The sequence below is a fragment of the Ambystoma mexicanum genome, chromosome 3p, assembly GCF_040938575.1.
Source record: "Ambystoma mexicanum isolate Mex_15411 chromosome 3p, UKY_AmexF1_1, whole genome shotgun sequence".
Lineage (NCBI taxonomy): Eukaryota > Metazoa > Chordata > Amphibia > Caudata > Ambystomatidae > Ambystoma > Ambystoma mexicanum.
Window position 1 is genome coordinate 1,249,576,487 of NC_090925.1, and position 26,881 is coordinate 1,249,603,367.

General features: G+C 46.6%; 1 protein-coding gene across 1 annotated transcript in view; it reads left to right on the plus strand.

Moving 5' to 3' along the window:
- The window catches only part of GUCY2C (guanylate cyclase 2C), a 484,448-nt gene extending 470,094 nt beyond the window's left edge, over nt 1-14,354 (plus strand). The window contains exon 21 of the mRNA XM_069650287.1: nt 11,300-14,354. Coding sequence (XP_069506388.1) covers nt 11,300-11,456 — 157 coding nt within the window. The 3' untranslated portion in view covers nt 11,457-14,354. The remainder of the gene's footprint in view (nt 1-11,299) is intronic.
- The last annotated feature ends 12,527 nt before the right edge of the window (nt 14,355-26,881 follow it).

Sequence of the window (26,881 nt, forward strand, 5' to 3'; positions counted from 1 at the left end):
AGTACCTCGCTCCCCCCCTTGTTGGACCTGGTGGCCGCATTTGGGCGCTTCTCGGGCCTAAAAGTCAATGCCTCGAAATCAGTCCTGCTCCCAATGAGGTCTCGGGACCCAGAGCTAGACCCCCTAGATAGATTTCATGGGATTGCAGTGGGGAAGGTCGCAATATGATACCTGGATGTTCTCCTCACAAGGGACCTAACAAAACTGGCCACCACCAACTATGTGTTACGCTCACCTGACTCCCACGGAGGCGCAGGTCTAGTTTGGAGTGTTGTTGCTTCTTCTATGGTGAAGCGCAGGACCCGGAAGATGGACTGGACCAGACCTTCGAATCTGGCTTGTCTGGCTCGCAGGAATATCTTTCTGTATGTGAAAAGGGAGTATTAACAATCTGCGGGAGAAAGTATAAGCCTCCCGCTCCCTTCTCACCCCTCTACGAAACCCTCCTGCGACCCCCACGTGAAGTCTCACCTTAGGGTTTGAAAGGTTGAGCTCTCCATCCTGCTTCTCATGCAGGGGCGCGTTTGTATCCAGTTACTTCACTGGGATTTTGATTGTAGAGGGTTCAAGTCTTGTTTTCCCGGTATAGTACCGTAAGGATTCTGTTAATGAGTATGATTCCGCAATAATAATTGTTCGTTGTCTCTTTTTCAGGTGCGGAAACTATTCCGAGAAGGAACCGAAGAATGAGACTCTGGTGAGCTTGATGAGAGTTCTCCCAGTGTCCTTGTATCAATGCGCTCACTAACGCTGATGTCTTTTTTCCCCATAGGGGCTGGGGTCCGGAAATGCCTGGATGCGGCACCGATCCGAAACGAAGCTCAATCCAGAAGAAATCAGGTAAGTCTTTAATAGGCGTTTGGGCAATGTCTTTTCATGCGCCCACTAACGCTGATGTCTTTTTTCCCCATAGGGGCTGGGGTCCAGAAATGCCTGGATGCGGCACCGATCCGAAACAAAGCTCAATCCAGAAGAAATCAGGTAAGTCTTTAATAGGCGTTTGGGCAATGTCTTTTCATGCGCCCACTAACGCTGATGTCTTTTTTCCCCATAGGGGCCGGGGTCCGGAAATGCCTGGATGCGGCACCGACCCGAAGCAAAGATCAATCCAGAAGAAATCAGGTAAGTCTTTAATGGGCGTTGGGTAACGTCTTTTCATGCGCCCACTGACGCTGATGTCTCTTTTTCCCCTTAGGGGCCGGGGTCCGGAAATGCCAGGATGCTGCACCGATCCGAAAAGAAGTTGGAATAACCCAACAGGTAAGCTTTGTAATGGAAATGAAGGTTTCCTTGTTTTCTTTCCCCTCTCACCTTTATTCTTGTCTTTTTCTCCCTAGGTGCGGTGATGTGGCTGCGAGTCCAGATGTCGCTGTAGAACGTGGTGGTACCTTGTACAGGTGAGTGAGATGCGGCGCTGCAGCGATCGATGCGATGTGCCTTTAAATGGATGTCTTCCTTTTCAGGACCGTCGGCGAGATGTCTCCGGAATGCGGATTTAGCAGGTAAGGACTCTTCTTTACCTTTTTCTCTTCTCTTCTCTCTTTGCAGGTGTTCCAGGATGCTGGCAGGAGTGGCAGAAGACAGAATGCAGGAGCAAACACGGTGAGCGTCCAGCTGCTGGATGCAGAACAACGCGAAGGGTGAGTTGCTGCTTGGGCGTGGCTTAAATAGCCTTCAAAATAGTTCCAGGTATGTATCCTTCCTCTCAGGTATGTATTACTCCCCTGACCACACCCGTGTGGTTAAGTAGTTTCAAAGATAAAGTAGTCCCATTCAGGCCTCAGAAGGCCTGGATGTTGCAGCATGGTCTGCATCAGGTAAGTTAACACTAAGCACCTTTAACACAAAGTCCCCTTTTATGAGCCTGGCGCCTATGGCGCCAGGACTATGGCCCGATATGAGCCTGGCGCCAAAGGCGCCAGGACTGAGTCCAAAGAGCCCCTACTTGAGGCTGTTGTGACTTCCCTTGAAGACATGATGTCTGCCTCTGGGGTAGCTGGGTCTTGTCTGGCACCTTGGAGGTAGGCATCATGACACTATGACCCCATAATGGCAGGGATCTCATCTGACCTGAGGAGGTGGGGTAAGATGATCCTTTCATGGTATGGCAGGATGACAGCAGTAAAGATGAACATACTACCACGGCTTCTGTACCTTTTCACAGCACTCCCAACCAGTGTCCCGGAGCAGAATTTTAGAGTTCTACAGAACTTTATATGGCAGGGGAAAACCCCGAGGACTGGGAAGGCCACCCTGAAGTTGCCGAGGGAGGAGGGAGGATTTGGGTTGCCGGACTTCCACCTGAATTTCCGCGCCGCCCAGCTGCGTGTCCTGGAACACATGAAAGAAGGACTGGGGACGTATTGGTCATATTTGGAAGATATGGATACTCACCCTCTAAAGGTCCACGACCTCTTGTGGGCTCCACGTAAAATGATCCCGAGTCACTTGAAAACCCACCCGACTTTGGGGGTTCTCTGGGACATTTGGAAAGAGGGGCCTCAGATGGCATACCTCACTACATGGCTGTCTCCGATGACCTCCCTCTGGGGCCACCCCCTCAATCTGGGTAGTAAAGGGTTTCGGCACTCCCAGATCTGGTCAGACAAGGGAATGAAATGGGCTGGGCAGATGTTCAAGGAGGGCGAATTCCTGTGTTACGAGGAACTGAGGGACGCTCTCGGTCAGGGGTCCCTCTCCATCTTCGAAATATCTCTGCCTTAAGGGCATCCTTTGCGACCAGTCATGGGGTTCCAATCTGAGCAGACAGTTAACTTCCTTTGAGAAGTTCCTAGACACAGCGACCTCGAGGAAGGGAGCCGTGTCTAGCATGTATAAAATCCTAAACATGTACGACCTCCAGGGAAGGAGGAGCTTCCGCACGTTCTGGAATGACCTGGCTGGAGAAGAGATCTCAGAGGACGCCTGGTCAAGAATATTAAAAATTGCCTTTCACGGGAACTTATTCACCTCAGACATGGAGCACAACTTTAAGATTTTGCAGGGGTGGCATAGAGACCCGGTGAAACTATCCAGGATGTTCCCAGGGGTGTCCCCAAGGTGCCCGAAGGGGTGCGGACAGGCTGGTTCCAGGAGCCACATGTGGTGGCATTGCCCGAAAGTCCAGGATTTCTGGGGGTCAGTGAGGGGCTGGATGGCGGAAGTGATAGAGGAACTCCTACCACTAAACCCTCTAACGATGCTGCAGGGGCTCCCCCCGGAGGAAACAGAAGTACACCGATACCCAAGGATGTGGGAAACAATGCTGAGGGTGGGCAGAGTAGCTCTTGCACAGAAATGGAAAAGCCTGGTGGGCCCTTCCAAGGAAGATTGGATGAAAAAGGTGAAGAACATGTTCTTGATGGACAAACTGACTGCCATGGTAAACAATTACATTGGCTCATTCCTCACAAACTGGTATGGAGTGCAACAATCCTGGGGATGGGAGGTTCATTGAATTCAAGGCATGGTCCCTGGCCCGAGCGGGGCAGGACTGGCTCAGAGAAGTGTGGCAATCGACAGGGGGGCCCACGACCTGGGGAAAGGCGGCTCCAAGTCTACCGGAGTCACGGCCACTAGCCGCATCACATCCTAAGCATAGGAGACGGAGAGAACGTTAAAAGTCTCCCAACAGCTCTGGACTGGACGGGGATGGGGGGCAGGTCAATGTTGGGGTGGGGGGCTAGGGAGTGGTGGGGTTTGAGTTTGTTCAGTTTTTTCATTGTAAAATGTGAATAAAAAATTAAAGTTTTTTAAAAAAAAAGCGTAAGCCAATCCGGAGTTTTCTTTCCCCCGTTACACTTTTAAGCACAACTCTTTGTCTCGGTACGTTTCTCATTGATGGTCTCAGGTTGGAGTAGCACCTCTTAGGTGTTACAAACACATATGTTGACACTATAGACTTGGGCATAGCATGTTTTGCAGAATAATCAGGAGGTGAGATCAGCCGGGAGAATCTCTAGGTCTAGCTTTCCTGTCTCAGGAGACTAATCTATCACCCAAGCCCATGCTGCATGGGGGCTGATCCTATTACCCAAGCCCATGCTACAGGGGGGGCTGATCCTATCACAAAAGCCCATGCTGCAGGGGGGGCTGATCCTATCACCCAAGCCCATGCTACAGGGGGGCGGATCCTATCACCCAAGCCCATGCTACAGGGGGGCGGATCCTATCACCCAAGCCCATGCTGCATTGGGGCTGATCCTATTACCCAAGCCCATGCTGCAGGGGGCTGCTCCTATTACCCAAGCCCATGCTGCAGGGGGCTGATCCTATTACCCAAGCACATGCTGCAGGGGGCTGATCCTATTACCCAAGCCCATGCTGCAGGGGGCTGATCCTATTGCCCATGCTGCAGGGGGCTGATCATATTACGCAAGCCCATGCTGCAGGGGGCTGATCCTATTACCCAAGCCCATGCTGCAGGTGGGCTGGTCCTATTACCCAAGCCCATGCTGCAGGGGGGCTGTTCCTATTACCCAAGTCCATGCTGCAGGTGGGCGGATCCTATCACCCAAGCCCATGCTGCATGGGGGCTGATCCTATTACCCAAGCCCATGCTGCAGGGGGCTGATCCTATTACCCAAGCCCATGCTGCAGGGGGCTGATCCTATTACCCAAGCACATGCTGCAGGGGGCTGATCCTATTACCCAAGCCCATGCTGCAGGGGGCTGATCCTATTGCCCATGCTGCAGGGGGCTGATCCTATTACCCAAGCCCATGCTGCAGGGGGCTGATCCTATTGCCCAAGCCCATGCTGCAGCGAGGCCAATCCTATTACCCAAGCCCATGCTGCAGGGGGGCTGGTCCTATTACCCAAGCCCATGTTGCAGGGGGGCTGATCATATTACCCAAGCCCATGCTCCTGGGCGGCTGAGGGTCCGCCCCATGATGGTCCTGGGCCTAACATCCCACAAGGTGTAGTGGGGCCTGGGCCCCTCGGTCATCCCCAGAATCATCCTAAAGGTAGAGAGAGAGCATCATCGCATATGTACAGAACATGGCCCCACCGTAAATGATTACTGGATTCAAGAACACAGAAATCCATATGACATTAAGCAGTAGTGCCAAACACCTCATCAACATATCACATCAAATCTCAACATGAACAGGCCATTCGAGGAAATTATATGCGATAACATATTCAAAGTTGGTCAAGACCCAGTCTTTGGGCCATGACAGACCCTTTTGGAACCCTTACAGTGAGGTAGGTATAGAGTTGGTGGAGCACCAGTGGATTAACTAAGCTTGGATAACATGGTAAAATAAAGCCAAGAGAATAATGCATATGAAATGGCAAACGTCACATAGTTGTAGGAATGCAGATGTGATGATCAACTGAATAAAACAAATGTGTCACAAATCTAGAGAAGGACAAGGAAGATTGATAAAGGGTAATTGTGACTGTTAGTTCTAGATTTCTCGGTTGCATTCGACACAGTCGGCCACCACACTTTGCTCACCCCCCTTGCACACAGGAGGGGCTGCTCTGGCACCAACCTGAAATGGTTCACCTCCTACCTCTCTGGCAGACACCAGGCTGTCCAGATGGGTTCTCTTAGATATCTTCACCTCTAGAGTGTCACAGGGTGCCATGCTCTCCCCAATCATCTTTAACCTCTACATTGAACTGCTAGACTCACTCCTAGATGACTCTAACATAGTGATACCCCAGTATGCATATGATACCACAGAACTGTACGATATTTCTCACCTTTGCTCATTCCTTGAAACCATTCTCACATGAATGGCAAGTCCCTACTGCGATGAATCCTGCAGAGTCATCACTGAACCCCAGCCTAAGATATCCTTGCATGTGGCCAGGGGAAGGCAGACGCTACCTGATCCTAGCCCTGGCGGTGGTAGCATGAGGGAGGATCACATGGGAGGAGATGTCTGTCAGGGGGAAGTGATGACTCCTTTGGGATGGATGCAGTATTCATCTTCTTTTGTGGATGAGTGTTCTGTAATTCCCAAATATCTGATTAAATGCTATCATTACACAAGTCCTTCTCCTGAGGAAACCCAAGCAACCTTCTGTGAAAAAGTAACCCAGACAGAACAAGTTGTATACCTTGGGAGTTCCTGAATTGGATTTGGCATCCTCTAATGGCCATCATTCAGTCCTGGGTAGAAGTATTAGCCCTAATGTTAAGTCACACATCACTCATATAACATCTCCTAACTTTGATAACATCCAATTTTCAACAATCAAAGAGAAATTAATAGATATAAAAGACTCAAACCTATTATGTACTTCAAGATCCATAATGCCTGTGGTACTGGGACGAGGAAGAAGGACCAAGAGTCAATGGGGATCAAAGATGCAACTGAAGCGAATATAACGCATAGTTGTATGAAGGCAAGGCACCTGAGCGGAAGATTTAAACCTCAAAATGGACCACAGCTGTGGAGAAGGAAAGGAGCAGCAGAAGCAGTCAAGAGCGACACTGAAGTGGTTGGAGCTGCAGCAGGGGTGCGAACGGCAGCAGAAGCCGACACAGAAGGAGAAGGCGTGCAGTTTTGCAGAGTGCGCCTAGCAGGAAGTGACTGCCAAACTAAAAGCATCATTCAGCACAGGGCCATCTTACAGAAACACCATCTCGACTGGAAAATAAACTCGCTCACAACTGTTATCACCATTCCATTTGTGGTGTTTGCTAAATAAATGGTAAATAGTATTATGGTATCAGAGCTCAACCAGTCACATTTTTCCTAATTTTTCTTCCACCATTACCTCTATTAAACCAATCCCACCTGCCACCTTCGTAACCATCTATGGCTAAACCTGCTCTCATTGTGCAATTAGCCAGTGCTCCTCCTGGGTTTGGTCTGACTACTTTGCCTCAAATCATTTAAACTGTCCACACAATCACACTCCCAATTATCTTGCTGAATCAACCTACCCACATCCATGCCTTCAAAGCGGCCATTGTCATCTGTATGCCAAAACTCTATCTTCGGATTTCTCCAGACCCTGAAATTACCATCCAGTTTCCTCCTCTTCATCGATCTCCAAAACTCTAGAAGGCTTATAACCACCATTAACCAAAGAAATCTTTTACAACTTATAAATTGCACTCAACTGACGCAAATCTATATAACGTGTCTACTTTCATTCGCAATATCCACGACATCTGTTATTATTATTACTGTTGTTATCATTATAAATGTTTATAGCGCAAATGTAGCTTGTGATCAATGGAGAGCTGTACAGGTCATAGAGCATAAAGCATCAAGTACATATTAGTAATAATTATCACAGGACAATATACTGGTGGGGTAGTGCACAAGATGGCCGGAATGTAGTGTGACGAGTCTTTGAATGTCGTCCCTTCTTCTCTTAGGGGAGCTCCTTCCCATCTGGTCAGGGAGATGAGGCTGCTACCCGGTAGTCGCCCTTTGAGTGGTGCTCAGCGGGAGGATCACATGGGTGGGAGCCTGCCTGTGGGATTGGACAAAACCATAGGGAGAGAACCCAGTATCCCCTTAACCCTCCCCCCTTTACCCAAACCACTTAGCTCTACCCTTCATCCAGTACCACAATGTACTGTTGTCATGGTGCTCCCGTAAAATCCACTGAAAAAATGGACACTGACATGGAAGCTAATAACAGTATTGTGCCGAGGAAGAGGACTCTGGCAATGAAGATTACTCAAAGGAACAACAACATGCATTCTAGTCCTTGTCATAATGTAATTGTCTGCTTGTCATTTAAAGATCCAGCGGGACGGAAAGGATGGCGTCTTGGATCACGTCTCAGTATGGACTGAGCATTTTGCAGCACAGAGGAAGCAACCGATGGAGCACAGAAGAGAGGCAGGCCCGCGAGAGACCGAAAAAGCAAGAGGCATAGCAGGGATGATGAGACTTACCTGCCGGTTACCGGGCTGCTCCGGAGATGCTGACCCAGAGGTCTCTGTTGAGCCGGAGAAGCCATCCCGACTCCTGAGCGACACACAAACAACTGGAGCAATCAGGCCAAGGCCGGACAGGTACACAGGTGGCCAGTCAGAAGGTTGGGGAGACCCAGTGGGCACAGGGAACGCAACCCGAGGGAAGAAAGGAATACTTACCAAGGTAGAGGATCCTAGAAGAGCGGGCCTGGGACCCTGCGCAGACATCCATACCCCACACAGGAATAGGGGAAAGTACAAACTTTGCAAGTGTGAAGAACATTCACATACCTTGGCAGGAGAGGGAACCAGGGCTCTGGAGAGAAGATAGAGTGAGGAGAGATACGATTGTAAGTAATCAATCTGACGGGTCTCTGACCCGTGGAGAAAAAAGCCAATCTCCAATTTATAACAAGGGGAAGCACGAACACTACATAAACCAGTGACAGAATCAGACCCTGACAGGGGAGTAAACCAGGCTGTGGAGTAGGGAGATTGGAGAAAAGAAATACTGAGACTTAATATGTGAAAGAGATTGAAAACCCAGACTAGGGAAGTGTTCCTCAAACGATACTGCAGAAAAGTGGGAGTATGACCTCACAGAGACCAGTAACAGTTACAAACCGTGGCAGGGGATTACACCAGTGCTGTGAAATAGAAAGAGATTGGAGCAAAGAAACGCTGAAAGTAAACACGTGGAAAGATTGAGAATCTAGGTTGGGGAAGTGATCCCCAGACAATGCTTGAGAAGGATACAAACTTTTTGTTTGACCAGTGACACCCAAAGACCTTGGCGGGAGAATAGACCAAGGTTGGAGGTGAAGAACCTGGTATACAACTTGGCAAGCAAATGCGCCAAAGAGGGGGTATCGTGAATGAGGTCAGAAACCCACAACAAGTGAGAAGAGAAGTGCAATATCATGGGAGAAAGGATTGCAGACTCAGGGGACATGTCTGCATATGAAAGATAAACCTTGAACAAATACTGGAAAGGCCTTGGGAAAGGGAGTCCAAACTTTAAGTCTTGTGTAACTTTTGTTTGCTTCCTTACACTGGTTTTGAACCTACCTTTTCCTCTAACTTTCAGTGTTATGCGGATGACATGCAGCTCTCTATCAGCCTACCCTCTGCCTCCTCCTCCTCGCTCATCCCTGACCCTCTTTCCACTATTCAGGCATGGTGCGCCTCTTATGATCTCTGCATTAATGCCAGTAAGATAGAGATCCTTCTCATTGGGATCCCTGCTCCTGCTTTTCCCCTTTAACTCTGGCCGGCCTCCCTTGGCCCTGTGCCCTTACCCTCTTGTGAGGCAAAAAACCTTGGGGTCATTTTCGACTCTACTCTCTCCTTCTCTCCACACATCACGGACATCTCCAAAAAGTTTCATTTCCAACTGCACCTCCTCAGAGGTATTCTACCTTTTCTCACCTTCCCTCAGAAGCTCACTGTCTCTAGAGCCCTGGTTCTCTCTAGGCTTGACTGTAGCAACAGCCTCTTTCTCAATCTACCTAACTCTACCCTCCGCAACTCATCCAAAACAGGACCGCAAAACGTATCCTTTGCCTCAAGCCCAGGGACTGCATCTCTCTGGCTCTGAAATCCCTCCACTGGCTCCCGGTTGCTGCAAGGATCAAGTTCAAAACCCTCTGCATCGTCCACAAGGCCTTCTGGGGCTGAGGCCCATACTATCTCCAACGCTCTCTTCCTAAGTACCTTCCTTCCAGAGCCCTCCGCTCATCTTCTTCCAATTGTCTGTGGGTGACTCGCTTCTTCAAGCAGAGCCTGGGTGGTAGATCTCTTTCCTCTACAGCTGCCTCCCTCTGAAATGGCCTTCCTGCCACTCTCTGCCTTGAACTGGACCTCCTTAAGTTCCGGAAGCTCCTCAAGCCATTACTTTTTTCCTCTTCCTTCTCTCTGCCTCTCCCCTGCTAACCTTTCCCCTCCTCCTTTTCTCTCTGCCTTCCCTCTGCTATCCTTTCCTTCCTTCTGCTCAGTACGTGACTGGCTGCCTGGTGCTCCTCTAAGTCATATAGTACATCTGCCCCCCGCCCCCCCCTGTCCATTCCCTAGCACTTGCCTTCGGGCTGCCCTGCACTGCAACCTGGCCTTCCTTGCATTTCCGGGGCATGTACCCCTTGGAGGCCCTGGCTTCCTTTCACTTAACCTAGGGCACTGTTCCAATGGGTGCACTTCTCCCCCTTCCTCTACCCTGCACTTCTTGTCTGCGTACTTGCACAATCTATATGATACTAAGCCTAGTAAGATCATTTGTCTTGATCTCCCGTTGTCCCCTCCCTGCCTGGTTGCGCCTTGAAACACTTGTATATAGGCACATTATAAATAACCTATCAATCAATCACTATGACCTCCCTGGCAAACAGGTCTGCTCATCAGGAATCAAGCTGATAGAATACAAGAAAGACTATGGGAAAAGGGGAATCAACCCCAAGCCTTGTGGAACTTACATTTACCTTTTTGGCACCCTTATTGAACTCTCCTTTGGAACTTTTGTGTTCAATATAAGATCGGGCTGCAAGTCGGCAGTCAAAGAGACATTTACCCTTTCACTTTTTCCTAAGTTTAGCATGTGAGTGATAGGATAGGCTTTGGACACGGGACCGTGGTTTATAATTTGAACATCTTGACACTTATAGCATCCTTAGTTTTGTTGAGGCTGGGCATAGAGGTAGGGCTAGTCAGGGCTTTCTCCAACCCCTCTTATTTTTCCTTGAATAAATGTTTTTATCAATCAATATGCCACCTTTGTGTCCGTCTCTTACTCCCAGACCCTCACAATAGATTACAGGAAGGTATTGTTTTTTTCTAAACTGAAGAGGTTTTGAAGCAGTCAAGATTGCCAAATGGGATGAGTTCCAAAGAAAAGTAGCGTATCATGTAAAGGACTGTTTTCCACACACAAGTTACTTGAAGAATCCAAGGTGTCCCCCTGTAATTATATAAAAATGGGACATAGAATTGGTCTTGAAAAACAGTGCAATGGCAACTCAGACTGATATCCTCTACAAGAAAAGTAAACATAGCCAAGAAAGAGTCAATTTCTTTGGGTGGATGCTCAAGGTGGTGAATCTGAGATTGAGGAGTTGCCTGTCCCATATTTTACCCCATAGTCGGGTTCTGCTGTCCCCATATATCTCCATCGCTATAAAGGATGAATCATTATAGTATATTCCCTTATCTTTTGAAAGGTTTGAAACTTAAGCGGAGGGGTTTGCTTTTTCAAACAATAATATAGCATTCCTCCCCGTTTCAGAGGATGTGTGGTCCCTCAATCCCATGACTACCTCGGTTCGAGCATCCGGTCCTAAAACATTGTGTGACGTTGCTAAGAAACATGATAAATGACCTTACAATGTAGTCTTACAATGTCTTGGTCTCTTTTCAGTGAAAATCAAGAGAGTCTCCAGATCGAATTTGCTGAGATGATTGCCCTGTCACTGGAGAAGAAAGAAAAGGATGTCTTGAAGGTCCAAGAGCCCATGCAGGTGTCACTGGAATATCTTCAACTGACCACAGTATCCAATGCTAGCACATACCTGTGAGCCAAGAACAGAAGTGAATCCGGCTGGTCACTCACCCACAGATGGCCCACAATGGAGAAAGCAAATTAATATGGGGCCGTGGGTAAAAAACTGGATTTGAGAAATCAGTACTTTCTTTTGTATTTGTTCAGTGCCAGATTTGTGTATTCCAACTTATAAATTGTGCTCTCCCAGCTCCACACCAAGCACTGCAGCAAACGCCACACCAACACACACCTAGTTGGACCCAATAACCCAGAAGTATTACACTTACATGCTACCTGAACCTCGGAATTACCCAAGCACGCTCTTTCCTACCCAAGTGCCCAAATGGTGTGCAGACATTTGTTTACTCTACCTCCTGCCCAATTCGCACTTAGACGGATGGTTAGGGGTGGGAAATATGTCATAGGTCAAGGTGAGAACCGGCCCAATGTGCCTAAAGCCCTTTTAGGACAGACTGTTACTTGCACCAAGAACTTGTACTGGGATTACTCCTTCTGTGCTTAAAGATCCATCAGGATGCTCCGGGGCCTTGGTACTGGACCGGACAGTTTGATATTTGCCCGCTTACAATACCTGCAAGGACAGCTCTTGGGTTGTGCCTGGATATGCGAGTGGCTTGGCAGTGCAACTAGAGGAAAGCATATGCAGGTTAACGCATGTGGTTCACTTAGAGCATTACACCTACTAGGTTCAGCCCGCCCATGATGCTGGAAGATATAAGTTAGTAACCCCTCTTGCACTTATAACTCCTTTTGTTAGCCATTGTAACGCACAGTGATTACATACAGGTATCATTGATATTACGCTTATTAGACTGCTTTGGTTAGCGTCTGTAGAACGTGGAAGATATGTAGCATCTATGCCTATTTAGCACATATGTCTATTGCGCTCAGAGAATCCCAGTAGCCTGGTTTCCATGGTAGCCTGGAAGATGTTCAAGGACAACCAGTCTATTGCCCTTGGTAGACTATGGGGTAGCTTGCCCATAGTGCCTAGAAAAATCTGCAAAGGTAGCTGGCTTTTTCTTCCCACAGTAGGTCAGATGACACAACGACATCAAACATGGGCTCAATCAGGTATGTATAAATGCACCACTTCAGTGGACATCTGCCGCAGGCATGGCTTTGCACTGTAGAATGCAGCTACGACTATGACAAAAATGATCTAGCTGGTCACATAACCTTTTTGCACTGAAAACTCCAGACTTGCCTAAACACCTCTGCCATTAGAATACAGCTACAACCTACGACAAATTCGGTCTAGCTGGGTACATATCGAGTCTCCTGCACTAGCGCTCTGTCTTGACGACCCTCAGCAACTGCCCACATGCCTGACCTCTTGGGCTGTTTACTGAGCCTAGCCAGCCCCCCTTGGTCCTAATCTTGGCCAAATGCACACACGCATCTTAAACCTCCTCTTAGAACTCTCCGATACGTTGACTTCGGTCCCAGAGGGCGTTCCTACCACAAATTGCTTTGAGCCCATACAAATGGGAAAGGCGCTATATGAATGGCTACTACAATACAATACGATACAATATGCTTCTTTTTACAATAATACATTTTACAATAACGAAAATATGGCAATTACTAAAAAAAGAATATTAAATTCCTCCTAAAAGTAGTCTTAACTTTGAATTCAGGGATTACTCTTTGACCCAGGAGGCAAATTCATCAAAAAATCCCTTTTGGTGTAGCTCCTGCAGCGCAAGCTCTTTCTCATTCTGCAGATTTATTTTCTATGTGGATAATCGGTATGTGTCTACGCCGTACGTGCATTCATGGCATGGATTAAGAGTGGTGGCTTCCATGCCAAACATGGAGGCAATCACTACAATTGATAATGGTGGGTTCCACAGTACTAAAAATGCAAGCAAAGTTGATCAGAATGCTGCCTCGCCGCAGGCGTCATAATACTGCTCCCGCAAGAAGGCATGCAGATTCCTTGCACAGAGCAGGACACATCCTGGTCTGACCACACGTCCCTTACGGGTCCCGCTAAGGGACCAGGGCGCTAATAACGGCTTGCTAGTTGCGAGCACATTATTAGCGCACTCCCCATTCCCATTGAGCCCTATGGGGGCTCAATGGGAATGGGGAATGGTTTGTTCAATGGGGACTTACCGGTCCCTCCAAGGTCGGAATGGACTGGTAAATCCCCATTGAACAAGACCGGACTGGGTCACGGTATGGGAGGCAGTCATGGTGCTAGTAGCACCATGGCTACCGCTCATCTCGCAATCACCCCCATAGTTAGGGAAAGGCCACCTACCTAGTACAGAGGGACAGCAGCACCCTGTCGGAAAGGATCGCAGAACCCAGGAAAATGGAAAAACCCTCAGATGGCATGAGGGCGCATCTAAGTGCATAATGTGCTTTGGTTATACGGCTCATTTCATTTTTTACAACATTCACCCTCACATTACCATGTTTGCAACATTGAATCATTTACACCAATTAAGACAGGCTCATGATTTGGATATGCATATAAAAGGTCTGCAACATCAGTCACTCAATTGGGTCCAAGGGTCTGCTTAAAGATAAGATACTGTTTGCTTTCCCTGAGTAGAATTGTAGCCTTGTCTCAGGTTATGTATGGTTGCCCGCGTGCTCAATTATGAAATTCACAGACATTCTAGAAGAATTATAAATAAGATTTTGGGTGTCTAGTTTTATATGGACTCTACAATTCATGGTTATTGACGACTTATTATCAAGTGGTATGTGATGCTGTTGGTAAAAGAATGTTTTAGTGCATCGCTTGATGCGGAGTAAAACTGATGTATTGTGTTAAGATGGTTATACTTCAAAGTGGTTTTAATCTCCTACATTTGAAATGTATGTTATGATTGTAGATTTCTAAGTTATCCTTTCTATTTGTTATTTTTGTGTACACTGTTTTGCTTCCAATATTATTTTATTAATTGGAAGAACACGATGCAATGTTGACACAAACTCTAAAGTGTTTTTGTAAGAATAAACTTTCTTTATATTTGAAGTGTATTTTAGCAGCGAATCTTATAAAGGTATTGTTCTGAAAGAGGCCTAAGTATTTCTTATTTTGGGGTGTTGTGCTTTATTTCCTATGTTATTTCAATAACATGAAAACAAATGTTGGTATAGTTATTGGAAGTCCTAGTACCTGTCATTGACATTTGTAATAACAGATACAAGATGTACCCTTTAGCATTTGTGTGAGCCACTTCACCTCCCATGGACTTTTTAAAAGATATTCCCGTCGCTGATGCCCCTAAAGAACCCTGTTATGCAGCAACTGGAGGGAATGGTGGGATCAGGTATGAAAGATGGGGCAGAGGCGAGGGGGTGACCCCACTTTTGCAATGCAAGTTTGTGGAGCTCAAGCTGAGCCTTGTAGAGACCCATGGTCAGGCTGCACTTTAACTGTGATGGGGAGTGAGTTCCAATGGAGCGGGCGAGTAGGGAGAAAGAACAGAAGCCAGAGGAGGTACGGGGTCATGGGACAGATAGGTTGACTGCAGAGGAGGAGTTGAGGGAATGAGATGGTGAGAAGACAGAGGTACGGCCAGACCAATACTGCGAAGTAAGACAATAGCTTTGTAGGCTAGGAGACGGAAATTGAAAAGGGATTGGTTGTGCATGGAGAGTCAACCAGCATGGTGCTGGTGGGTAGAAATGGGTGAGGATCTGAGTAGGTTGTGAAGAAGAACCTTGCCTAGAAGTAGGAAGAAGTAGAGAGGAAGGCCAAGGAGGAGGCATTGACGGAATTCAAGTTTGCTGAGCAGGAGTGTGGAGATTATAGAGGGCCTGAGAAATGAAGACATCTTCCGAATGTTGACAAGGTCAGTATGAGCAGCAGAGTGATGAATACTTAAAAAACAGCTCTTTATTTGGCATGGCTGCCTTTATTATAGGCTAATCAAAACTAACGATGCCTAGTCAATGATAAACGGAATCTTTCTCTCTGTCAAATTGTATGTAACAGACTTTTCTGCCAATTCGATTACTAGGCACTCAAGTTCGATGATAGGAACAGTTCTTGTCCTGGGGCAACATAGTATGGCTAATGTAGAAAATTGGTTGAAAATGCCTCTCCTGGGATAAAACAGCACCCGACCTGATCTTGGCAGAATCCGTTTATATAATGAAGGGTTTAAAGAAGTCTGGCACGTGTAATGAAGTCAGATGGAGCAGGCCAGGTGTGTCGGACATGGAGATTCCGGAGGGCTACGGCCCTCCATCCTTCACATTATGAGACCCCTTTCGGTCATATAGGGGGGAATCTCCCAGAATCTATTCTCCTTTCTAACCTCCTGTGATGGAGGATTGTGGTAGAAGCTAAGCACCAGCAGCAGGATTGTAGTGCCCTTTAAGGCAAGACTTCTCTAGCGGTCAGGTAAATAGCCTCTTAACCACCAGCCCAACAAAGGATAGGTCCATTTTGCACACCTTATCTCTTCCTTAGAGCAGCCAATGCAAGTTGAGGGTGGTAGACATTGGTATCAATGGTTTTCAGACCACAGCAACAGAGAAGTGTATAAAGACCATTTATTCCTACAAGGGGGGTCCGGCTTGCAAACCTATTCACGCTTCAGGATGGCTTCTCACTGCAAGTTTCATACAGTGGAAGAGATGTGTGGCTCGCAAGCAGCCCATTTCCATTGGGATAAACCCATCGGCCCCTCAGGAGGAGGAGCCACACTTATGCCATGATAGTTCCACCTGTTCCCAAGATCACAAAGAGCATCTTTAACCAAAAAGGAAATCACTAGGGGAAGCCAAAACATCTGAGATTGTTAATACGGAGAGCTGATGGACAGCAAGAGGACATGGAAATAGGGAAGCAGGGACTCTTCACCAAACATGTAGGCAGCTGAAAATGAGGAAATTGCCCAGCCAGTCAACCTCAGTATAAACTTATTTGTATAGTATTGAGCCATATGAAAGGGAGGTGGATGCATTAGGTTTTGGAAAAGGTGGGAAGGGCGATCCAGGAACAAGGTACACATGGAGATCCTGAAGCGTGGGACCGTCACAGCTTGCTGAGTGCTAGAGCTCAGTCCCTGACCCAGTACAGGGTACAAGGAGTACAATATTTTTACCTCTGCTGGGGACCTTAGCTCAGCGACCGGTGGACAACAAACTAAGGAGGAGAACACATGTAGCCTGCTGTGGCTATGTAGCTAAATGTAGTTAGAGCAAAAGACTAGAAGAAGCTGAACCAAGCCTGCTGAAGAATCATGCCTTGGTGCGCAACCCCTGGCTGATGGATATCTTCATGACAAATACTTTAGCGTAACAATAGTTATAGCACCAGAGCAATTAGGTCAAACCTCCTGCTGGCAAGGTATCCCCCAAGCAAAGGGCACTAAGACATTCTTGCTGGTAGGGATGTTGTACATGAAGGAGCCTGGAAAGACTACCAAATGGCCCAGCAGGGCAAAGGCCAGACATAAGAGAAGAACCAGAGAAACTCTAGAAGCCTACTGGTGGCTATATCGCTGGACCATGAGTTTGGCAAGAACCCAGCAGTGAGATACATGCCTGATTTTGTAAATATTGCAGTACGTCTTTGGACTGTGACATTAGATATTTTCCCTACCATCCTGATGCCGTTTTCTGAGACTTTTCCTTGCCCTGAAACACCTTTGGACACATAGGTACTCATTCAAGCCGTCTCAGGTTCCCAAGAATTATGTGTGATTCCATGCCATCGCACTTAGTTAAAAAAGTGGAGTACACAAGAATCCATTTAGCTATTGGACGGCTTATTTCTCTTCAGGATTTCACATCACTTAAGTCGGTGTTCCACTTTTCAGTTTGTCTGTAAGGGGCCCTTCAATGGCAGAACAAGATGTTATGAATGGCTGCTAGTAACCAACTAGTGAAAGAAAGGCTCTCAATTATGGAGGCTTGTGAAGTAGCTTCTACCCTGATTTTGTGGGGCCTTACACGCCTGCTCTCTACATAAAACCCAGCGTATTTCACGTCAGGTTCTGTCAATTTGCATTTGGCTGGGTTAACCATGAAGCAAGTGTGTAGGAGGGGTTGACGCGTCAGGTACAGATATCTCATGTGTTCCTTCCATTCGTTTCTGAGAATAACAATATCCTCCAAGTAGGCTGCAGCAGCTATGAGATCTTAATAAGATCTTAATAAAGTGTTCATTCAATCTTTGACCATAGCAGAGGCTGCATACCACTCAAAGGTAACTCTCTGAATTAAAACAATTCCTCAGGGGGTGACAAATGCATTTTTCTTGGTCTTCTACAGTTAAGAAGTACTCGCTAGTATCCTTTTATCAGGTCCAAAGAAGAGATGACTGTAGTAGAACAAGCTTTTCAGTAAGTTTGTCAATTTTTTACATAGGATAGGCTTCAAAGTTAAATAGTTCATTAACTTCTCCAAGTCTATACAAAATCGCCAGTACCCGTAAGGCTTGGCCACCAAATCAATGGCAGCGGACCACTCACTACAGCACCTCTCAGTTACTGTGAGTTGCAGCGTTTTCTGAATCTTGGTTCTGATGATTTTGCATCAGGACTCAGCGAGTCTGAATGGTCGAAGGTGGACCAGCTTCCTAGGCAGGGCTGAATGTAATGGAACAATCTTGTGCTTGCCATGTACATCCAAGAATACAGTGGGAAAGTGAAAGAGAATCATGCAAGTCTTTCATGGGTGCTCTAGTTAACTCAGCTGGGATCATCTTCTCCTGAAGGTCTCTAGCTGAAGAAGGGGATTCCTCTAGGCAGTGGAGGGGCACCATGACACTGGGATTGCTTTTCTTTCCAAGATTTAAGCCAGCTGATATGCTAGTTCAGCTCTTTCTTCCTTATCTGTATGCTGTACCCTACTTTCCCAAGACTTCAGTGGTAATATACATCAGTGCCATTTGCTTATTTATTTTATTACATTATTCGTGAATTATAAAGCACTATCTGCAAAAGTTGTCAAATTGTAGTGTCCCAAAAGGAAATGAGGGGGAATAAATGAAGGAGAGGGAGATTATAAAGGTAGTCTGAAAAATCATATCCTGGGTACATTCCAGATCAGTTAACTAATGAAGGAGAAAGATTATAAGAGATCTGCTGGCCGTACATAGTATAAACAGTAATACAGACTCACGAGTATAGCACAAAACAGCAACAGTGCATACAAGAAATGGCTTAACGCCATAAGCGAAAAGTCAAAAAGGGAAACTCTCAACGGCCTCCTTGTAGCGAGATGAATACACGGTTTGAATGTTCCAGGACTGCATTTAGCTCAGTGATCGGGTCTAAGTGGGGAGAAAGGTTGTCAGCAAAGGACCTTTTAAAGAGTATCCAAAGCTTTACCACCGAGCTTCTTTTATTAAGGGCTCTAAGGCGAGTGTTTTAGGGTTTGCTGTTCTTAGGTGCCTGATTGTGCAGTCATTTTTTATTTTTGCCTTCAGGTAGTCTGGGCAAAAGTCCCAGTATACAAGGCGGTTGACACAGAGAGACTTGACAACAAGATGGGAATCAACAGGTGGCTAGTGGAGAGCTTTCAAGGCCAGTGTGATGAGGAAGGTAGGCAGTACTGGGTAGAAGCTATTACAAAACTTTATCCTCTGGGGAAGGAGGAGAGGAGAAGAAAGAGAGGAAAAGTGCATAGAATCTTAACCTCCTATGCAGCTAATACACAATCCACTTTTCATTTCCACACCCCGCTCTCAAATATGGAGGTCAGCAACAAGTCTCTCCTGCGATGAACTGCAAATTATTGTCATACTTTCCCAAACCTTACATGTGTTCTCTACACTCAGAATTCTGTTCTGGAAAGACTCAGCTGAATCAACTTGAGAGAAAATATGTGTTTTCCGTTCATGTGTCATTCAAAGTCTCACTAGGTACCATGACCATGCCCCTCTCAACAAATCCTTCTTGATCTCTTGCTTTCTCGTCTCTCTGTGCAATTCTGGAAAACAAGGGATCAACTTGCAATCAAATTTCAACTTTCACTTCTTAAACACTGTTTTAGTATTAGTTTTCTATGTTCAGGACTCCCCAACTCTGGTATCACTGTGCCCTCAGGGGAGTGAGAGCTCCCTGGCCTTCTGTTGGGTTGATAAAACGCTGGGGAAAGTCTGGAAAACCCTCAGCATGGACATAGGCTTGAACCATATCCAACAGGCTGTACCCGTCAACCAGGGCTGACAAGCCAGGAATCCTTCCATTGGATGCTCTGTTAAATTCTTCAGCTGCTTGACTTCAACCTAAACATTCACAACAGATGAGGCAACAACTCCTGTAACTTGAAATTGCGCCACTCCCAAAATGTTAATCCTTGAATCAGCACCTTCAATCTTGTCCATCATCCAGAGCTAGAAACAAATGGTTTGCTGTGCGGAATTCGCAATTTTCCAGGCTTTCAAGAACAGGGTGAGTGGAAACCAAAAAATATATTTTTATATGGTTACCATCAGTTTTGTGAGAGGTAGGCAATTTTGCCCTTTTTTTCCAATAGGAAATGCGTGGACGGAGTGGAAGAGGCGGGTAAGAAAGCTGAATGGTGTCACGATGCACAACACTCAGGCCCACACAACACCAGTCACGACGCACAACACTCAGGCCCACGCTACACCAACCACATCTAGACAGGCCACTCTGCAGTGTCATACTTGTAGTGGGACTCCCCTCTGGTTGCGCCCCTCCAGATTCCTCGGCACCAGAGGTCCCGCGTTAAGCAGGCGGCGCACAGCGTCATGGAGGTTGTGGCCGCGGTGGCGCTGGGGGACACCGGGCTGCATCGGCCCTGCTTCCTGGTCACGTGTCATCCGACGACATCCACGTGACATGAAGGGGCCGACCTGCCCAACCAATCCCGTTGATGCTTCCTGGTTGCACGGGTCACATGATACGCCACACCACTCATGTGGTGCTATGGGGAAGCGATCACGTGGCCTAAGCACTGGCTTAAGAGAAGAGCTGACACTGCTCTCCCACGCTTCTCAGCTGTTCTTTCAGCGTTTCGAGTGGCCTTTCTTCGTTGGATCCTAATTCCTCGGTTTATGGACCTTGCTTCCTTGTGCCTCCGGATCGCCTTGCCTGTGTCTTGGTTTTGGTGCTTTGGACTTAATTTTCCAAGGGATTTTCAGACTTCGGGCTTTGGACCTTTGGACTTGTTTGTACGGATTTCGGACTTTTGGCTTGGACATTTGGACATTGTTTTTTTTTCCCTTGGGTTCTGGATTTTTTGGCTTCTGAACTTTGGACAGTTTTTGGAACTCCCCTTGGGTCAAGCTGCGTTTGGACTTCAGCAGCCCTCTACATCAGGTGCTTCAGTAAATAGGGGTTTGGGCCCAGTACCCTCCTGGTACCTTCCCATCATCCATAGCTCGGGTTCCAGTGCCCTCCTGGTACCGTCCCATCATCCAGAGCTCGAGTCGGCCTCGGACTTCAGCTGTGTTAGGTAGGTGCTGCCTTCTTCGCCTATTGTTGTCCAGTTCCCTGATTCTCGACCTTGTGCTCACCTTGCCTAACTTTTCCCTTACAGCTCCTGGTACCTGCGTTCCTGCCCCCTCGCACCTGTGGCCTCAATAATTGGTGAAGGAGTACCTTTTACCTCTCCTTACTGGTGCTTGGGGATGAAGGTATTCATTGGCATCGCAGAGTTCACGGCTTGACAAATGGGAAGACAGAAAGGCATACATTCCAAGTTTAGGAAGGGGTGATTTGTGCAGGTCAGGCAACAACTATTTAGGGCAAATGTCCATAGTTTGGGAGAAATTTGAAAAATGCAGAAAAAAAGGTATGTGGTGGACAGGGTTGGCCCGGTAAGGCTATGGCTTCTGTGAATTTTGAGAAAAGCAATGCTCCACTACATTTCCCCGACTCTTCTATTTATGAAATCACACATTTTTTGTAATGTTTCACAAAACAAGCAAAGCACAAGCCATACACAGAGCCATGTTACACAGGATTTTTATGCTTACGGCCTAAACAGACGTACTTAGCATGTGTAAATAAGGAAAACAAATGTGGTGAGGCATGGCAAACAATACATTTTTTGAAAAAGGCAGACCTTTTGAAGGGTATGTAGCTTGTGCAGGCTACAAAAGAGTATAGTGCCTAAAGCAGAAACTAAATGTAGATCACATTTGGGAAATGAAAGGGTTGTTTGACAAAGTGCAGCAGCAAATGTATGAAAACGTTATGAAAACCAAGCAAACACAACAAATGTCCTACGTTCCTGCGTTCCCACAGGTGTCCCGAAGACGACGGTACTTCACATGTGTGGGTGCACCTACCTGGGCGCAAAGGGAAAAGGCTAAACCACTGGCAACCCCAACTCTTTCAGCAGAGCAGATTTTGATGTTGTGGAGAACCTTAAGATTTGGGCTTGGGCTGCCGCAGCCACCAAGTAAACAGGAAACCCCATGCATTTCCGAAAAGAAGACACCTGTGGGAATCCACAGATGTCTGACTTGCGCGAATCGCCCCAGAATGTATTACCCACAATCCCCATCAAAGTGGGAAATTTGGCGAAAACCCCCCCACAATGTTCAGACATTTCCCCCTACCAACCCACCGAAACACACTGCCAACAACACATGTCCTACCTTCCCGCGTTCCCACAGGTTTCCCAAAGAAAACGGTACCTCACATGTGTGGGTGCACCTACCTGGGCGCAAAGGGAAAAGGCTAAACCCCTGGTAACCCCGAGTCTTTCGGCAGAGCAGATTTTGCGGGATTTTGCTCTTGTGGACAACTACAGGTTTGGGCCTAGGGTGTCGAAGCCACCAAGGAAAACAGGGAAACCCATGAATTTCTGAAAAGAAGACATCTGTGGGAATCCACAGAGGTCTCACTTGTGCAAATCGCCCCAGAATGTATTACCCACAATCCCTGGCAATTTGGCAAAAAAAAACACAATTTTCAGACATTTCCCCTTGCCAACCCACTGAAACACACCGAGCCAGCGCTCCAGGATGGTTGGGGGTGATGTCCCTGGCCTTTCGGAGGCTGTCTCTCATGTGGTTTGACCATCCCCAAGCCCAGCAGCAGTTCCCGGGAGCCCCGGCAGGGTCCCCGACCTTTCCCAGAGGGAGAAGCTGTAATGCAGGCCAGCCAGAGCTCCAGCAAAGTCAGGGGCAATGTCCCTGGCCTAGGGCAGCTGTCTCCCCTGTGGGTTGACCATCCCCAAGTGCAGCAGCAGTCCCAAGGAATGTGACTGCCCTTGTGGCAGATTCAATGGTGCTTGCAAAGCCTGTTGTATTCTCTGGACTTGTGTTTGATACACTGTTTTATCTTGGGCAAAACCGTCCCAATTTTATGAGCTATATGCAGGCGGATAAGTGGTCCCCCCCTTGGGAACTGCCCATTCGGCACATACCCTTGGATCCCACATGTTCATGCTATGTGGTTTGTCATTCCACATGTCCAACATACAGGAGAGAGGCTTCTAATGTGCCCTTCCTGCATGCCTTGATTATCTTTCTTCAAAGGCTGAAACCAACCTTGGTTACTCTGGAAATTCCCTTGATTATTCTGAAAGCCTCCTCTTCCACTGAAGTTTCCTCTACCTCTTGGTATAAATCCATTCCCTCCTAAATCGAACTGCAGTTGGCATACCTGTTACTTGTTGTGATCCTGAACCTTCTCCACTAGTTAACTTTGTGCCTTCTACAGCATACTTCGATTGCTTTTTCTGTACCAACTTAGCCTCCTCAAGCTTCCTACCGTCTTCTCTTTTTTGATTTTTCTCTTGCAACAATGGGCAATGATGCTCTATGGTCAGCTGTATTTCTGACCATGGTTTTGCCTCCATTCCCACCAGCTTCTTGAGCTGTCTCTGAACCTTGTCTGGCAGTCCTTGACATAATATATGATAGAATACAGGTATCGATTTTCCCCACAGCTTGCGCGTTTCCAAGCTCCACTGCTGTTGGAAATTCTGAACATAAATAAGCGGATCCTCCCTTCCTGCATCTTACGTGTCTTTATAGCTCTCATATCCGACGTATCCGGATACTGTGCTCGAAGCGCTTTCCAGACTGCCGCTCTACAATTATTAAATGGTGCTCCATCATGAGCTGTGTTCTGAGCAGTGACACCTACGTATCCTGCTCTCGACCAAATGTCATCGGCTCTCTCCCCAAGTATAGCTTCTAGAAGACCCTTAATGTCCCCTATTGCTAGCGTGTTTCCTCCTGTCATTTTCTCTAATTCATAGATCCATTTTCTGGCACCCGACGTCAGACTCAGGAGTTAACACCTTAAATTATCCTTATCCATTTGGGACCATGGTATATACTGTGGTCTGATCCCTCCTTTTTCTAACAATGGGGATTGTGAGATCCCAAAATCGCATTCATCACCCATTGTCTGCCTGTCCATTATTTGTTTAATCAATTTTGGTCCTCATTTCATGATAAACCTTATCGATTTTCTCTCCAATGCTTCTTATATCAAAATTATCCTCTAGATCTGCTCTAGAAGGCCCTGGCATTGATTCATGTATCGGGAAGAATTCTTCTATGTCCTCCCATGCTACTACTGGATAAGTTCCATTAACTCTTTCTCTATGCGATCAATGTGGCGTGCCCTTTGGCTTGTCTTGAGTTCTATTTCCTCGTCAAACTCTCTTTGTTTCTTTGCTTCCTCCCTTACCCTTTCCTCTTCCTGTCTTTTCACCTCTCTTCTCTCATTTGCTCTATGCACTTCTTCATCTCTGCGTCTTCTATCCTTTTATCTCTTAACTTCTGTTCTTCCTCTTCTTCTTTTTTCTTTTCTCGTTCTTCGATTACCCTTTGCCGGTTATCATACTTCCTTTGTCCTCTGATCTTTTGTGTGTTTTCAACTGTTCATCTTGATACAGCTGCTCTCGCCTCTGTCTACTCTTTCTTTTGACCTCGTCTTCTTTCAATCGTTTCTCTCTTTCTTTATCTTTTTTATCCTGTTTGTCCTGATCTTCCTTTTGTCTTACTTCCTTGATGCTCTTTCCATAAAGTTTGAGCAATATCCGACCGCCCATACATTCATTCTGTACGAGCGCTACCTCGTCAGCTTTATCTTTGTCTCCTTTCCATCTTTTTATTTCTCTCTCTATATCTAGAGAAATACCTGGTCGATCACTTCTCTCCTTGTCCCGTGGGACTTTAGGAATCACATCTCTTTCTGGAGTCTTTTCGGGACTCTTCTCGCTGCTACATGCAGGCGACTTATACGTTGAGTTACTATACCCCGTCACTGCCTTAAGCTCTCTAAAAGGATATAATCCTTCAACTTTCGTACTATCGCCATTTACTTCAGGCGTGGTAGGGGGAGCAGAAGGCTCTTCACCCCCCTCTTTACACTGTTTAAGCATCCAGTCTTTAGGAGGCGGGTCTTCCCATTCCTCCTAGTACATCTTTCAAAGCTCTAAGCTTGCTAACCTCTTTTCTAACTTTTTTCCTGTGTATGCGGCGTGCAAATATGTCGTCATGTGTTGCAAAACTGCTTTAGACAGCGATCCCTCTTGTGGCCATGGCATGAACATTTTATCTGCCGTACCCTTAACCCATTCTGCATTGTACTGCTTGAGCTTGGGTGCGTGTTTTGGCAGCTGTCTGCACAAATGCATAAGCGGAGCAATGTCCTCCATCATGACTTAGTCACAATCGACTGGCACAATTTACCGTTATTTTACACAAAGAAATGCTTTCCACAAAAATAATACAATACGCACCAATCGTCGCAGCTCCAAACCTCGGTGTCACGTTTACTTCAATTTACTTATTCATTGATCATTATTGGTCAACTATATAAATGAATAATTAAATGTCAAGGCTCAATGTTTCCACCACAGTCTATTTCTTTCTTATTTTCAATATTTAATTTCCTTGCTACATACATCATATATAGTATACAAACAAACAGACAGACAGACAGACGGGCCGGCCCACATATATTTCCGTCAACGTTCCTCGTGACCATTCCTGCCCCTAATAATCACTCCGATCGGAGTATGAACTGTCCTCTTTAATGATTCTTGATCGTTCGTAGCCTATATACATCGACTTGGACTTTAGGACAAGCTCCTTCTAAACATCCTTGACGTAGGATTCTGGGCTTATTATATAGATCGCTCCTTGTCTATATTCCTTAAACTAGACGCTTTTCATCTTAAACCATGACGCTCTTCATCTTAAACCATGACGCTCTTTGGCTTAAACCAAAGAATAAAATACCCCAACAAACACTCTGTTACTCTATCCCCGTTATTACTCTTCCCCACTCAGTGCTCATTCAGTTTGCCACCTCACTATTCCCGTTTTCAAATTCCAACCCTCGGTATCATCTCCTCCTCATCCAGCAGCTTCAACCTTCTGTGAGCTCAGCTTCCTGTAGAAGACAGGAAGGGATTCATCTTGAAAACGAGGGACCTGTCCCACCGGTACTTGAAAGTTTCATTTAAACTAATGGCCGCTATCTACAAGGAGCTTCACGTTCCTCCAGCTAAATGGCAGAGGACGGCCAATATTTCCAGGACCACAAAGCTTACTAGGTCGATAGATTTTTAACCATCCTCTGCCTCCACGCGAACTGGGGTGTCCAACCCAGCCCTTTAAGACGAGGTAGCAATACTTTGAGATGGATGGAGTTGCAGAATATACTCAAACATCAATAATCAAACTGACTCAGGAAGTTGGCAAAGTGCATCTGTTTTAATATTAATTATATAAAACAGGGAGTGCAACAAACATCAACAAACTCGCTCGATTGTCACACTCAATGAATTTTATAAAAAAGCAAACAATTATAGTTCAAACTTGTCATCCTTGATGTCAACCTACGTTGCAAACTACAAAAACATACTTGGGAAGGTGATAGGCGTACAGGGAACATCTAGGTATACGTTCCATAAATCAGGGAAGGTGATTGGGTGTCTAACATCAGGTGGGGCAACTAAGCCCTCCTCTAGTGCAAATACACAACATCCCATTGGTTATACAAACTATAGGGCTCTCTATTACGTGGCCCTCTATAATTGGTTGGCACCCTCGTACCCCTCAGTAATATTCCACCTGCGTAAGCAGCACGCAGGCTGGCATCCATGTGCTGGTGGGCTGGTCATAACCATAGCTTCCCACCAATTAGCCTGTCATCTATCATCACTCTTGCAGCCTGCTAGTCACGTAAGGCTTTGAACTTGGCCTTGGAAAATGTTCTCTGTGCTGGAGAATATGCAGGAGTACAGGCATATGCTGTCTTCTTGGTTTCGATACAGCTCGTCCCAATGTCTATTTTCATCTGACCATGTGACTGCAGACCACGTTTTAGAGTCTTTCTGCATTTAAAATACTATTAAATGATGAACCTCTGATGTCTTTGATGTTCTTGCTCCTCACTTAAGACAGGAGTTTTGTTCTATTCACACGTTCTGTAATCACTGTAATCGCTGCCCGAACATTCCAATGGCCATCATATTGTCGTGAAGGCATGTATGGCTTCCTCAATGAGA